The sequence below is a fragment of the Mustela erminea genome, chromosome 17 (assembly GCF_009829155.1).
Source record: "Mustela erminea isolate mMusErm1 chromosome 17, mMusErm1.Pri, whole genome shotgun sequence".
Taxonomy (NCBI): Eukaryota; Metazoa; Chordata; class Mammalia; order Carnivora; family Mustelidae; genus Mustela; species Mustela erminea.
Genome location: NC_045630.1, coordinates 11,849,454 through 11,865,494, shown reverse-complemented (window position 1 = coordinate 11,865,494; position 16,041 = coordinate 11,849,454). Strand labels below are relative to the sequence as shown.

Here is a 16,041-nt window from a genome sequence, read left to right as displayed (position 1 = left end):
ACGTGAAGTTTAATCTTGCTCCTTGTCATAAATAAACATGTTCACCTCAGTGAACTCTCTCAATTTCTCAATGTATGAGGAAATAAATACTAGAAGCCACGATAACTGTCTGGTAATTGATAAGGAGGTCCATAAAATTGCTTCAAAACCACATTGCAATGTCATACTTACAGAATTCTTTAAACAATCATCATCCACATCAAAATTTGATGTATCTGTTGGGCTACTAACTTCTGGAATATAAGGTGCTTCACAGTTTCGAATATTATCCCAATCAATTCCATTGAAAAAAGGGTGTTTCTTAAAGTCTTCTATTCCATTTTGACCAAGTCGGTGCTCTCTGCTGCAAATGAGTCTTCGAATCAGATCCTTAGCATTTTCAGACACATCGGTCACTTGAGCTGGAAACTGAAACCTCTCCTAGACACAGAATAATAGGAACAAAACATAAATCAATTAACATTTATTTTCTTAAAAATGCATTTTCTTTTAAAAATGTTTAATAAGTGGGGGTGCCGGGGTGGCTCAGTGGGTTAAAGCCTCTACTTCGGCTCAGGTCATGATCCCAGGGTCCTGGGATCGAGCCCTGCATCAGGCTCTCTGCTTAGCAGGGAGCCTGCTTCCCCCTCTCTCTCTCTCTGCCTGCCTCTCTGCCTACTTGTCTCTGTCTAATAAGTAAATAAAATCTTTTTAAAATGTCTAATAAGGGACGCCTGGGTGGCTTAGTTGGTTGGGCAGCTGCCTTTGGCTCAGGTCATGATCCCAGCGTCCTGGGATCGAGTCCCACATTGGGCTCCTTGCTCGGCAGGGAGCCTGCTTCTCCCTCTGCCTCTGCCTGCCACTCTGTCTGCCTGTGCTCGCTCGCGCTCCCTCTCTCTCTCTGATAAATAAATAAAATCTTTTTTTTAAAATAATGTCTAATAAGTGTACACTGGTACAAAGTACTCATACTACAAAAGAAAAGAGTATTTTTCTAAATGAACTTTTAATTTTATATGTGACTTAGTCACTCACACATGCACCGTAGAAAGAATAAACTGAATGCTAAAATACCTTAAACTGCTATCAGAATGAAGAGAACTTATTAAAAGTAGACTGACTCAAAATTTCAGTAGAGTGTATATGACTCATGATGTTCATATATGCCACAAACCAAGCATTAAGTAACAACAGTAAACACCTGTGAAGAACGGACCATGCACTTGACACTCATGGAAACTCTTTGTTCACTTAATGCCTATAATCCTCACAGCAATCCTTGAAGGCAGGTGCCACTATTATCCTGGTTTTACAGAAGAGACCCAAAGCCCCAGGGAGTTCAAGCCAGTCACTCCTAGTCACACGACTAGTAAACCGAAGAGCTTTTGCAAGAGTGGCCTGACTCCAGAATCCAGCTCGGAGCCCCCACCTCTCACTGATTTCTCTCTGAAATGACTTATGTGCTCTTTACAACGCGGTAGCTAGCTGTCCCCTAGCTGTCTTCCGACTCTCCATGACTATTTAGCAGATTATCCTTGCAGCCAGGCAGAAGAGCACCGGCTGCACAGAAGAGCTTTAAGGGACTGATACATACATGAAGCAACTGATCCTAACTGTCCCCCCACCCCCTTTTATGGAACCTTCCTATTCCAGGTGTTCCAACAGCTCACAGTCTTCTGAAATCGATCAATCAGAACCCTCCTCTCTTTATTACAATTTATTTCTATTTCATCGGGAACTAAATGGATTAAGCCTCCATTATTTTGCTCCTGTGGTGAATCTGGACTCTTTTCACTGCACTGATCCTAAAGAAGACCGGAACAGGTATCCTCGCACATACATCTTGGTTCAACTGAGTACTTCCTTAGGGCAGATTCCTAAACCTGAAGTTGCTCAAAGTTCTAACCCTTTTCAAGGCTCTAGATGCTTTTTTACAGACTTGTTGACAGAAAGGTTACATCAGTTCCTATTGACAATGTCCAATAATACCCATCTTACCGGGTTATTCACAGTACAGAGTAGAATTTTTCTTTTCATCTTTGCCAGGGGGAAATAGGATATCTCAGTTTTATTTTGATTTGCATTTAATTTATGATGGCTGAGGATGAGAATTTTTTAAATGCATTCTAGTCATGAGTATACTTATAGTAGTAAGAATATAAATTATCTACTTACCCGCTTCGTTATTCTACTGAAGAGACCAATTTCCTATTTATTAGCATTTCTAATAAAATACAGGAGAAGGTAAGAACTAATAATTTTATGTATAATTAATGGGTTTTGATTATTCACGTTTGTCAGGTCCCCTATTAGCATAGAAATTAGAATGTTCATTGTTTTTAAAAAAATATTTTTTTAACTATCACATTTCTTCAAATTTATTGTATCATTTACCACACTGAATTGAAGAATAGTAAAATATACTAACTTTATGATTCATGATTTTTCCATATGTCTCCACCAGAGATTCTGCATAAAATGGTGTTTCTCCATAAAGCATTTCGTACATACAGACCCCCAGAGACCACCAGTCACATTCAGGTCCATATCTCCCTTTCCCATCTTCCATGGCTTGAAGGATTTCAGGAGAGATATAATCTGGAGTTCCAACAGCCACTGAGGACTGGACCTGAGGAAGTGCACACATTTTTAGTAATCTATTATATTAGAAACAATAATTAATTAAAAATATTTACACTTACTCACATACACAAGACATCATTTCAAAACTACAACTTTGTCAATACCTGAATTTAGCCTCCTTGTACGTATAAGTTCAATTGTATATAATCTCCACACTAACAGTCCTCCAGATTTCACAATACTATAGAATTTTTATTATTGATGGTACTTCATTGGCTACATTTAGGGTAACGATAGGATTTGAACATCACAGCCATTAAAAACAAACTGGGTATTTAGTACAGAACATTCTTATTATTGATATTATCTAACCAACACATTCCTATAAATAATGGAACTAGGAAAACTCTACATTTGTCAAAAGGAAAATATTGCCTGAAAAAAACAAGCCAATACTTTTGAGCAACCCAGAAATTATTTTAAAACACCTTAACTGAAAACTAAGGAAATAATTATTAACAATATACTGCAAACTATCTATTAATTTAAAAAATTACAAAGGGGTTTGAAACATATTCTTCAAAAAATAAAGTCCCAGTAGAGAAAAACAGCTGGGCATGTAATTATAGGAAGTTAGATGTAAATGAGAAAATAATCAATATAAATGATCTTGGGCATGCATCTTGCAAAGTACTCTGAAATAAAATTGTTTCTTTGTACATTTTAAAGAAGCGTATCAAAAAAGAATATTCTCAAGGTAGAATAATGGTTAATATTCTGGATTTTCTAGAAAAAAAAATCATTCTTAAGTAACCCTTAGAATAGACTTCCTCTTTGGTAATACTGAGATAAGGTAACTTGAAAACTCCTGCACTTAAACTCTTAAAAATACTAGATAAAATACAATAACCATTTTTTTAATAAATATATAAATGAGCCCTTACAGAAAAAAGAAATACTTAGGGGCTGGTTATCAAGAAGTGTTTGAGAACCAGAGCAATAAGCGTTATAGCAGGACTGGGGCTGGGGAATGTTGGTTTTCATTTTCTAGATACTTGGATTTTAATATATCCATGAGGATGAGAGGACAGTCCTCAGCTTATGTGAGGTTTGAAGCAAGAGGCCACCCCCTATAATAATAGCCTTTACTCTAGAGGGTAAGTAAAAAGGTGAATTATGAAAATCTGCCACTCAGAGAAAGAGACTTTGTCCGTATTGATTGTGGCTGAAATGTGAAGAAGAATTGCTCCTCCCAAAATTCATCACTTTCAGCCATATAGTCCCAGCATTGGGTACTCTGAATCACAGTGCTTCTGGGGTCCAGAAGTCCTCAAGCCAAGGAACTGGCAAAAATACTGGCACCTGGTAAGGTACACCCCCAAAACTTGGCATAACAAATTCAAAACTACTACTATTCAAAATTCACTACTTTACAGGACACATGATCAAACCTTGCCGCATGTAATTCTCACACATAAAAGCCCACTGAAGATGAGCTAACAGTCCATTACCAAAAAAAAAAAAAAAAAAATCAGAAATCAAAGCAATATAATTAGACAATTATCAATTCTACATGAATTATGTTTTAAAATGATTAAAAATTTAAAATATAAAAATCATAGGAGAAATGAAAAAAAATGAAATGAAGTTCTAGAAATAGGAAAAAAAACCCCCACAAAACCAAAAAGCTAGCCTTGAAATAAAAAAAAATAAAAAGTGAATAGGTAAAAGATATGAAAAAATAAAACCAGATCCATTTCTATCCACACTGCAGTTAAACTGCAGAGTACCAAAGGCAAAGACATCTTCAAAACAGTAAAGAATATAGAGAGATTGCCTACCAAGGAATGACAAGGAGACTGCAGCTGAATTATTGGTATTGACACAGCGGTGAGAAGAAAATGGAATTGAATCTTCAAAGTGACAAGACAAAATAACTGTCACCTAATTATGATACATGAATGGGGGTTAAATACAGGTATTTTTCACACAAAGAGTAAGTGAATTTCCATGTGCACACTCTTCCAGATAAACATAAGGACACACTTCAGGAAACAAGAAGTTTAACTCATGTGGAAGATGTGGTAGTAGAAGCAATTGTGAGCAAAGGTATTACTAAACTTTAACATACATACAGTCATTAATTGGATAAAATAGTGACAAAGACGAAGGGGATTGAGAGGAGTAGGAAAAAGAGGAGAAACACGTTGTCAGAGGAGGAGGGAACAACTATTTAAAGGTTGAAAATCAGGTGGAACTAAAATACCAGAAAACAGTAATGTGTTACCGAGGGAACAAGTAGGATCCAAGTGGTTGGTTTCTTGTTCTCTCATCTTTATTTTTTACTTACTTTTTAATCATTATTTTTAATTGTGGTAAAATACCTGTAGCATGAAATTTACCATTTCAACCATTTCCAAGCATGCACTCCATTGGCATCAAGCACATCCACGCTGTGGTGCAACAGTCACCACTATCCTTCTCCAGAACTCTTTTCATCTTGCAAAACTGAAACTTGGCATCCATTAAGCACTAACTGCCCCCTGCCCACCTCCTGCCCCATCCTGGGCCCTGACAACCACCACTGTACTTTCTATCTCTAAGTCTGACTACCCTAGGTGCCTCACAGCCATGAAATAATACAGTATTTGACATTTTATGTCTGGCTTAAATCACTTACATTTTCAAGGCTTATCCATGTTGTATCATGTGTTAAAATTTCCTTCTTTTTAAGCCTGAAAAATTTTCCATTGTACTTAAATACAACATTTCCTTTATCCACCCATCTGCTGATAGATACTTTGGTTACTTAAATCTCTTGGACATTGTGGATACTATGAATATGGTGTACAAATACCTCTTTGAGTCCCTGATTTCAATTCTCTGAAGTATATATCCCTAAGTAGAAGAACTGGGTCACACAATAATTCTATTTTTTAATTTTCTGAAGAACTGCCATACTGTTTTTCAGAGTGGCTATAGCGTTTTACACTTTACTACCAACAGAGTACAGGTGCTCCAATTTTTTCATATCTTCACCAACACTTCTTATTTTGTTTTATTGTGGGATTTTAAATTTTTTAACATTTAAATTAAATTAATTAATTGTAAGAAGAAATTAAGCCACTTAATGAGTGTGAGGTAGTATCTTTGATTTGCATTTCCCTAATGACTAGGGATGTTGAGCTTGTTGGCCATTTGCATATCTTCTTTGGAGAATTGCCTATCCAAGTACTTTGCTCATTTTGAATTGAGTTGTTACTGAGTTGTAGAAGTTCTTCACATATTCTGGATAATTAGCCCCTAATCAGACATATGATTTGCAACCATTTTCTCCCATTACATTAGATGCCTTTTTACTAAGATGACTGTGTCCTCCAGTGGACAGAAATTTTTTAAGGTGGTATAGTCCTATTTATCTATTTTTTCTTTTGTTGTCTATTGTTTGGTGTCATATCCAAGAAATCAATGCCAAACCCAATGTAATAAAGCTAGCCCTATATATTCTAAGATTTTTATAGTTTTAGCTCTTATATTCAGGTCTTTGATTCATTTTTAGTTGATTTTTGCATATAGTATAAAATAAACTAAGTTTTTTGTTTGGCTTTGAAATATGGTAAGAAACTGACTCTAGACTTCAGGTAAACCATAAATGTTAAAAATTTAAAGATAAACATTAAAATATTTGAAATAGAATGTATAGCTTCCAAAAAAGTAAATAAAAAGAGAAATTAAACTACACTTGACCAAGTCAACAGCAGGCAGAAAAGGGGGAAATAAAGCATGCATGCAAACAAATAAGCAAAACCTACAGTAAATAGCATAAGATCAACACTAAGAATAAATACAAACATATTGATCATCATGAGATTTATAAATGGACTAAATTTACCTATTAAAAGACAGCACTGTAAAAACTGAATGACAAATAGAGACACACCATGAGAGACTGTGGACTCTGAGAAACAAACTGAGGGTTTTGGAGGGGAGGGGGGTGGGGAGTTGGGTGAGCCTGGTGGTGGGTATTAAGGAGGGCATGTATTGCATGGAATACTGGGTGCGGTGCACAAACAATGAATTTTGGAACACTGAAAAAAATTAAAGAAAATTAAAGAAAAATTCAAAATGAACAAATATTTTTCAAAATTGGCAAAAACTTAAAAGCAAAGATATAAAAGTTTATAGCAAAGATATAAAAGATATCTAAACATAGGACACAGAAAGGTTAAAAGTAAAAGGATGCATAAGTCATATAAGGCAAACATTAAAAGAACATTAAGGTAGCTATATTTCTATCAGTTAAAATAGACTCTAAAGGCAAAATCATTATTAAGATTTTTAAAAATTCATTAACATAATTATAAACGAAAATACCTCAGAATAACATTCTGAATAATATGCCTAACAACATAGCTACAAAGGGTTATGTAAACATTGATGATAATAAGGAAAAATTAATAAATTCAGTATCATGGTAAGACTTTTTAAATAACAAATGATATATCAGAAAGAAATAAAACTGTTAAGAATATAAAAAATTTGAACAACAAACTAAGAACCTCAATCTTACGAACTCACATAGAAACCTGGACCCAGGAATTAAAAAGAGTGTATTATTTTCAAACAGACAAATAACATTATAAAAACTAGCCTGTTATAAAGCAAAAGTAACTCTTGACAAATGTCAGAAAAAAACTGATTATTAAATAGACCCATTCTCCAGTAAAATAAAACTAAAAAGAACCAAATAATTAATACTAAAGATATTAAAAATAATCAATGGTCCACAGAGGTTTTCTAACTAAAGTTGGAAAATATTTAGAACTGAAAAGTAAAATGCTCTAAATATCAAAACTGACGAAAGAAAAGAAAAGCACAAGCAAACAACATTAGGATTGAAAAAACAACAAAACTACACAAGTAACAGATTTTAAAGTTAGGAAAAGTACAATATGAACATTATACCATCAAAATTGAAAACTCAGAGAAAATAGACAATTTTCATAGAAAAAAAATATATAACTTACCAAAACTGACTCAGGAAGAAATAGAAAACCAAAGAGACCTATAACCATTAAGAAATGTGAATCAATAGTATAAAATCTACCTGGGAAACAAACCAAAAAAACAAGAGGAAAACAAAAACCAAACCAAGGCAAAGGTGATTTAAAAGTGAGTTCTACCAATTTCATAAGAAATAGACAACCTCTGTATTATATAAACTTGTTCTAAAGCCAAAATTGGTAAGGGGAGAGGATAGGACTACTCCCCTGTCCATTTTCCAAGGCTAAGATAACCCAAATACAAAACTCAGACAAGAATGATTTGAGCAAAAAAAATATCATACTGCAATCTCAGAATTGTCAATCTGAAGTGTGACTCTCGGGTAACATCCAATATAAAATATTAGTAGAGTCATTCGAACAATTTGTTCAAAAATATCAATACATCTTCAAAACAGAGTTATGTTTGGCCAAAGAATAGATGATTTAACATGAGAAATTCTATGTCATTCATCAGTTTAACAGATTAAAGGAAAAACACCCTAATATCATCATCTCAATGGAAGCAGAAAAGTCATCTGATTACAACAATAATAACCATAACAACACATTCTTATGCTAATAAGAAACAGAAATTTCATAATAAGAAACAGAAATTTCCTTAATCTTGGAAAGGATATCTATCAAAAGCTTATGGCAAATATCATAGTTAATTTGAAACTACAGAAAAAACACCATGAGCATCAGGAACAAGGCAAAGGAGCTCCCTATTACCATACCTATTGATTATTGCACTGAAGGTCATTGACTGCATACACGGAAAAAACAGCACACATAGGCATTTGTTAATGTGAACTATATGACTGTCTATGTACAAAACCTAAAACAATCTATAAATTATTTTGAATAAAAAATTTATTGAGCTTTCTAGTTTCAAAATGAGAATACAAAAATCAACTGTGGTCCTCAACAAAACAACAAGCAATTAAACTGAAACTCTAACAGTTATTGTTTATAATACTCTATGCCCCCAAAATCCAGTGTGCCTAGGAACAAATTTAACAAATAAAGGTAATGGATTTACTGTAAACATGATTATAAAACTTCAATAACAGACATAAAGGAAAACCTTAAATAATGGAGAGAGACATCATGTTTGTGGAAACAAAAATTCTGTTATAGACATAAATTTCTCCAAAATTAACCTCTAAATTCAATGCAAGTCTACAAGCTTCTGTTTCTGAAGGGGTATTTGTGTATACTTGGTATATATATAAACCAATAATATAACCCTAACAAGCATACGGAAAAACAAATGGCCAAAAACAGCTAACACAATCTTAGAAGAAGAAAAAGAAGTACACCAGGACATCCTTCCCAGAAACTGACTTCTTATAAAGGTGCAGTGATTAAGATGGCATAATTTCAACTCATACATGAGAGCCAAAAAGCAAGCTGAGACCTGATTTACAAAGTACCAAAATCTACGAAAAGCTAAAACTGAGGCAGCTGCCCAGGTAATAAATAATGACCCATACAAAGACATATAATTATAACAATTCAGAACACTGGGAAGAATAGAATATCCTAAACGCTTCTAGAAAAGGAAGGAAAGGTTTAACAGAAGAACTGAGATTTAGAATGGCACCAGATATCTCAACAGTAAATTAGAAGACGATGCAATGCCTGCTAAATTCTAAGAAAAATCATTTGAAATCTACATTACTATGCCCAAACAAATTATCAATCAAATATGAGGGTAGAAGTGGAAGCATTTTTCACACGTGCAAGATTATAAAATATTTACTTCCATAAGTAGCTCTCAGGAGAGCTACTGAGAGCTACTACCAGATAAAGAGGAAGTCAGACATGGGACCCAGGAAAGAGAGGATCCACTGCTTGATGGCCATGCAGTGAATCCCACTATGAAGAGTAGGATAGTCCTGGCAGGACAGTGCTACAACAAGCCAGCAGAACAGTCTGGATGAGCAGGGAGAAGGCAAGACTCCAGCACAGCTCCCTCCAAAAATAAAAGGGAACCATTAAGTTACTTAATGTTTCTGAGAGAGAAAGGAATTAAGGCTTGGAAATTTGAGGATAAACTGGTGAGAGTTATATAGAAAACAAGACAAAATGTTCACTTACACCATGGACAACAAAAAGTGTTCAAGAAAAGAACTGTAATTGGGCGCCTGGGTGGCTCAGTGGGTTGAGCCGCTGCCTTCGGCTCGGGTCACGATCTCAGGGTCCTGGGATCGAGTCCCGCATCGGGACTCTGCTCAGCAGGGAGCCTGCTTCCTCCTCTTTCTCTCTCTACCTGCCTCTCTGCCTACTTGTGATCTCTCTCTGTCAAATAAATAAATAAAATCTTAAAAAAAAAAAAAAGAAAAGAACTGTAATTAAACTGAACACAATGGCAAAATTATTAATAATATTTGTATAGAGTCATAAAGAATTGAACAGGATTTAAGAAAACTCTAAGAAGATAGAAAGTGTATGGGATGGGTGAGACAGTAGGAAATTAAGAGGTAATAACTAGTACTAAATAATCAAAAGACAGTAGCACAAATATGATAACAAGAAATATGTAAGTAAAGGAAGCTACAAAACAAGCAGCCAGAAGACTCTCAAATGTCTGCCTCTAGCACAGGAGATTTGGAGGCAGAAAGAATGGGACAGAGGGACGCAATTTTTATGACAAGCCTCCTTAAAATACATATAGATCACTCTGATTTAAAAAAACATAAAAATAAAATGGAAATAAAACAAGTAAAAAGGCTTGTTCATTATAATTTTCTAAATGGAGGATAAACATGCTATATGTCCAGGAGAATTATTTTGAGATCATCAGCAAAGAATGAATGAGCAGGAAGACACACCAGGATTTCAAGGAATATACTTGACCAGGGGTAACTCATACAGACAGAAACAGTCCTCACCACATTCTGGAATGCACAGGGATTTGGAAGGCCGCCTATCAGACTCCAGGAAAAGAGCCCCAGCTTTGAGTCTAAGGGGCGTATGACCCGCAGGACTCAGGGAAACGCTAGCTCTTCTCCTGGAATTCTTCTTCACTGTAGCACTCTGCTCTCCAGAATTCTGATCCAAAACCTCCTGAGGCCACAGCCTCCCTGATTTGAATCTGTGTCTTCTCAACTCAGCCAGCCCTCCCTTCTTGCTTCATACCTGCCATGATCAGCTGCCTACTTCATGCTTCACAGAGACACAGAGGTTATGGAGGCGCAGTTCCACGGACACATTCACATGGTTACTGCCTTCATAGATCTTTACTTCTACAAATACCATAACCCCATTATTTTTGCTTTTCACACTCATCAGATGGCTTTTATGTATATTTTGAAGGAAAGATAAGCCTTTTTTTTCCTTTATCCTACAGATCTTATTTATCATATCTGATATTCTTTATCCTACTGATCTAATTATCCAAATGGTACCATTTCCTTTGGATTAAAGGACATTCTTGAGCATCCAGGCCTGCTGGAGAGTAATCTCTTTCACTTAATTGAAAATGTCTTTTATTCACCTTCATTTTTGACGAATATTTTTGCTTGGCAGAGAATTCTTGGTCTATAGATTTTTATTTTCTCTTTCAGCACTTTAAAGATATTATTTCTGATGAGACGCCTATGGTTATTCTTACCATTTTCCCAAAGTATGTAACACGTTTTTAACTCTGGCTGCTTTCCATTTTTTTCCTCTTACCTTTAATTTTCAGGAGTTTAATTGTGTGGTTCCTTTTAACCTTGAGGTACACTAAGATTCTTAGATTTGTGTTTTTCACCACATTTGGTAAGTCTGAGCCATCAACCCTACAAATTCTTTCTGTTCCTGTTTCACTCTTTTTTCTTTCTGGTATTCCAATCATGTGGACCCCAGAGCTTGAATTTATTTTGCTTCAATCTTTTCCTGTCTGTTCTTCAGACTGGATCATCACTATTGACTGGTCTTCAAACTCACTGGCACTTTCTTCTCTCATCTCTAATCTGCCATTAATCTTCTCCTGTGAGTTTTTATTTCTATTACAACACTTTAAGTTCTAAAAAGGTCCATTTGATTTCTTTTCTTGCTGAGATTCCTTATCTGAGCCATCGTAAGACTACATTTTGATTCTTTAGACATATTTATTTAAAAAACATATTTATGATAGCTTTATTATGTCTCTAAGTCCAATATCTGTGCTGTCAAATTTTCTACTGACAACTTTTATTTTTTTAAGTCTGTAACAGAATCCCTATCCTATCCCCGTTGTTGTTTGGTCTGGTGATTTCTGATTAAATGTTGGTCATTGACAGAAAAAGTTATTATAGACAGTATGAACTGTATTATCTTCCACTGAAGATGTTAATATTATTGAAGCAGATAAAAAAAAAAAAAAAAACACTTGATCTCCTTAAACAAGGATTAGCTTACAATTACACTCTTTGGGGCCAGATCTGCAGAAATTCTAAGATTCATCTCAATCCCCCTGACTTAGAAGACCACTTTCAAACTCAATGAATTTTATCAGGACTTGGATTTAGACTGTTATACAGGTTTAGAGTAAGTCTTACATAGTATAAAGGTGTTAAATAGCTCCCCGGGGCCAAAATTCCAATGTACCCATGTACTCTCTCTTCTCCAGCACCACTTGATTTTCAGAAACCTGTTCAATTTTCAGATACACAGCATCTATTATTTGGTACATCTGCTGTCTTATACTGCTTTTGTACAGCCCAACCTGCAGGAGATAGCCCCATAGGCATACTTTAGGCCCTCTCTCTGAAAAACTTCCTTCTCTCCAGTGTTAAACACTGCAGACTAACTAACTCAGCTCTGGAGAACTGCTACCCTCACCTCTAACACTAGGTTTCTGCATCAAGAGCCAGCAAACTGTACCTACTGGGAAATGGTAAGGTACATCTCATGAATTCATATCTCTCAAAGATAACAGTCTTACGCTGCCTGTTGTCCACTGCCTGAAAACAGATGTCCCATATATTATGTACAATTTTACAGTTTTTTATAGTGAGAGGACAATTTGGTACCAATTACTCCTTTGATCATGGCCAGAAGTAGAAGTCATAAAACCCAATTTTTTGAAAGTTTATCTCCTTAGGATACATTTTCAGAAGTCCAATTACTGGTCCAAAATAATATACATTTTCATGGCCTTTAGAATATATTATACTAAACTGCTTTCCAAAATAATTTCTGCCAAGTGAAATTACATATACTTGGATCTGTGCTATACAGCCAGGAAACTGAAGTAAAAACAAACAAAACAAAACAAAACAAAACAAGGAATAAAATTGGGACATATAATCCTTTAAGTTTATATGAGGGACCAAGGGTTAGTAGAAGTAAACCAAATGGGAATGTGAAACTAAATTCACATAGAAATGTTCTGATGAAAGCATTCATTTGTTGAATATTGTCCCTCAAAAAAACTAGACAACTAGGAAAGAAGATTTAAAAAAATAAAGGTGAAGAAGGAATCACATTTTCTTCTCCCATGTGGGACTTGTTTTATTCACCTCTCTAAAACAGTGAAAATACCTCAAGTACAATAAACAGTGCAGCTAAAGAAAAAAACAAATAAGGTTCTCATAAAAGACACACTGTATCAATCATAACATCATTAATATAAGCAGTTAAAAATGGCATTGGACTTTGTATACAAACCTTATTATGAGTAAGTATCCCTAATGCCATTGTGGGAAAAGGTGGAGCACAGAAAGACAAATGGATGGATGGATACTTAGAAAATATAAATAGTTTCTAAAACAGGACAAGTAGCAAGGGAGATATCTGTGGACAAAATAACTTGAGATTCATCTTTATTTACCGTTCCATCTTCCATCAGCTTCAGACAAGAACCAAAATCTGCTAATCGAATATGTCCGTTCATATCCATCAATATATTGTCAGGTTTGATGTCCCTGAAAAGAGAGACACATTCAATTTTTAGTTGAGAAAAATAAACATAACTATTTACTTGGTAAGATAAAAATTCGTCTGAAAACTTCAACTTCTTTTAAAACTAATACTCTAAGAACACCTACTTAACTATGGGCTCAAATCCTGGCTCTGATTCATATGAAAACATTCGTAAACACATGTACTTTCAGTGTTCTGAAAAAAACTGCTTTTTGGCAGTTTGTCATCTTTTTTTTTTCTTAAGAGAGAGAGAGTGTGTGTGCACATGAGCAAGTGGGGGTGGGGCATAGGGAGAGGGAGAAAAAGAATCTTAAGCAGATCCTATGCTCAGCATGAAGCCCAACACGGGGCCTGATAATCACAACCCTGAGATTATGACCTGAACTGAACTAAGAGTCAGACAGACACATCACTGACTAAGCCACCCAGGCCCCCCTTCCAGGCAGTTAAATTAATTTAGATTAATTTAGATTTGCACAGATTCCAATATGACCATGATAGGCCTACTTTCTGTATACAGAGAAGAGAAGTAATTACTTGACATACACAAAATGTACTATCGTCTAGCCCGTGAAATTGGAGAGGGAAAAATATAGTTCATAGACCTGGAATGTAAATGTAAATAAATAAATTTTCAATTATTTCCGGTCAAAGTAACTGCAAAGAAATTTCTTCATAAAACTTATTTGAAATACAACTGACACAACTGCTTAGTAGTAATTTATGTTATATAAAGCTATTTATAGCTGTTAAGTCAAAAGCTTATAAGATATCCAAATCTAATTAACAACAAATTATATCACACCAGTTTTTGTATTTGTTTCTACATCTGAATAAACAAAAGGGTTGCAAATCCTGGCAAAAATACATAAAATGATTCCTATAAAGATCCTGCAGTGGCACCTGGGTGGCTCAGTGGGTTAAGCCTCTGCCTTCGGCTCAGGTCATGATCTCAGGGTCCTGGGATCGAGCCCCACATCGGGCTCTCTGCTCAGCAGGGAGCCTGCTTCCCCCTCTCTCTCTCTGCCTGCCTCTCTACTTGTGATCGCTCTTTCTCTGTCAAATAAATAAATAAAAATCTTTAAAAAAAAAAAAAAAAAGACCCTGCAACACGTTTTTTAATCACCATCTAAAGATGAATTCCAAAAAACTAAGAGATCAGACCCTCTCGATATATTCTACATGTAGAGGAAGGAAAAAAATCATCTATGAACATCATATATACAAAAACAATTCTATTATCATGTGGTTAGGGTCACCTTTTTTTCCCTCATCTCTTTCTTTATTTATCTTGTAACTGGAAGTCTGTACCTCTTAATCCCGTTTATCTATTTCATCCATCACCTGAACCACCTCCCCTCTGACAACCTTCAGGCTGTTCTCTGAATTTAAGAGTCTACTTTTTTTCTTTCTTTGTTCATTAGTTTTGTTTTTTAGACCTACATATAAATGAAATCACCTGGTATTTATCTTTTTTTGACTTACTTCATTTAGCATACTTTCCAGGTACATCCATTTTGTTACAAATGGCAAAAACATTATTTTTATGGTTAATATTCCATTATATATATTCCATATATATATGTATGTATGTACACACACACACACACACACACACACACACACACCCCCTATCTTCTTTGTCCATCCATCTATCAATGGATATTTTGGCTGCTTCTGTATCTTGGCTACTGCAAATAATGCTGCAATAAACATAAGGGTGCACATATCTTCTCAAATTAGTGTTTTTGCGTCTTTGGGTAAATACCCAGGAATGGAATTACTGGATCATATGGTATCTCCATTTTTAATATTTTTGAGGAACCTCCATGATATTTTCCATAGCAGCTACACCAATTTATAATCTCATCAACAGTGCACAAAAGTTCCTTTTTCTCCACACCCTCACCAACACGTGTTATTTCTTATCTTTTTTTATCCCAGCCATCCTGACAGGTATGATGTAACATCTCATTGTGGTTTTGATTTGTGTTTCCCTGATGGTGACTGATGTTGAGCATCTTTTCATGTACTTCTTGGCCATTATTAAGTATTCTTTTGAAAAAAAAAAAAAAAAAAAAAAAAGAATCGCCCCCTTTTTTTTTTTTTTTTTTTTTTTTAGTTTTTTGTTGTTGTTGTTGTTGTTGTTTTGGACTGCTTGGTTTTTTGTTATTATGTTGGTTGACTTCTTTGTATATTTTGGATATTAACCCCATACTGGATATTGTCATTTACAAGTATCTTCTCCCATTTAACAGGTTATCTTTCATCTTGTTGATGGTTTCCTTCGCTGTGCAAAAGCTTTTTATTTTGATGCAGTCCCAACAGTCTATTCTTGCTTTTGTTTCCCTTGCTTGAGGAGACATACTTAGAACAAAGCTGGAGATATCACAATCCTAGATTTCCAGATATACTACAAAGTTACAGTAATGCAAACAGTATGGTACTGGCACAAAAACAGCTCATGGAACAGAACAGGGAGACCAGAAATAAGCCCAAGCTTATATGGCCAACTAATCTATGACAAAGGAGGCAAGAA

The 16,041-nt window shown here is 35.1% G+C and overlaps 1 protein-coding gene across 15 annotated transcripts in view; it reads right to left on the bottom strand.

Moving 5' to 3' along the window:
• CDC42BPA (CDC42 binding protein kinase alpha) overlaps positions 1 to 16,041 on the bottom strand; it is a 329,438-nt gene that overhangs the window by 166,118 nt on the left and 147,279 nt on the right. For all 15 annotated transcript variants that reach the window (XM_032317331.1, XM_032317316.1, XM_032317323.1 and 12 more), the window contains exons 6-8: positions 13,411 to 13,504; positions 2,408 to 2,608; positions 172 to 420 (exon numbers count right to left, since the gene is read on the bottom strand). In XM_032317331.1, the coding sequence (XP_032173222.1) occupies positions 172 to 420; positions 2,408 to 2,608; positions 13,411 to 13,504 (544 nt within the window). The remainder of the gene's footprint in view (positions 1 to 171; positions 421 to 2,407; positions 2,609 to 13,410; positions 13,505 to 16,041) is intronic.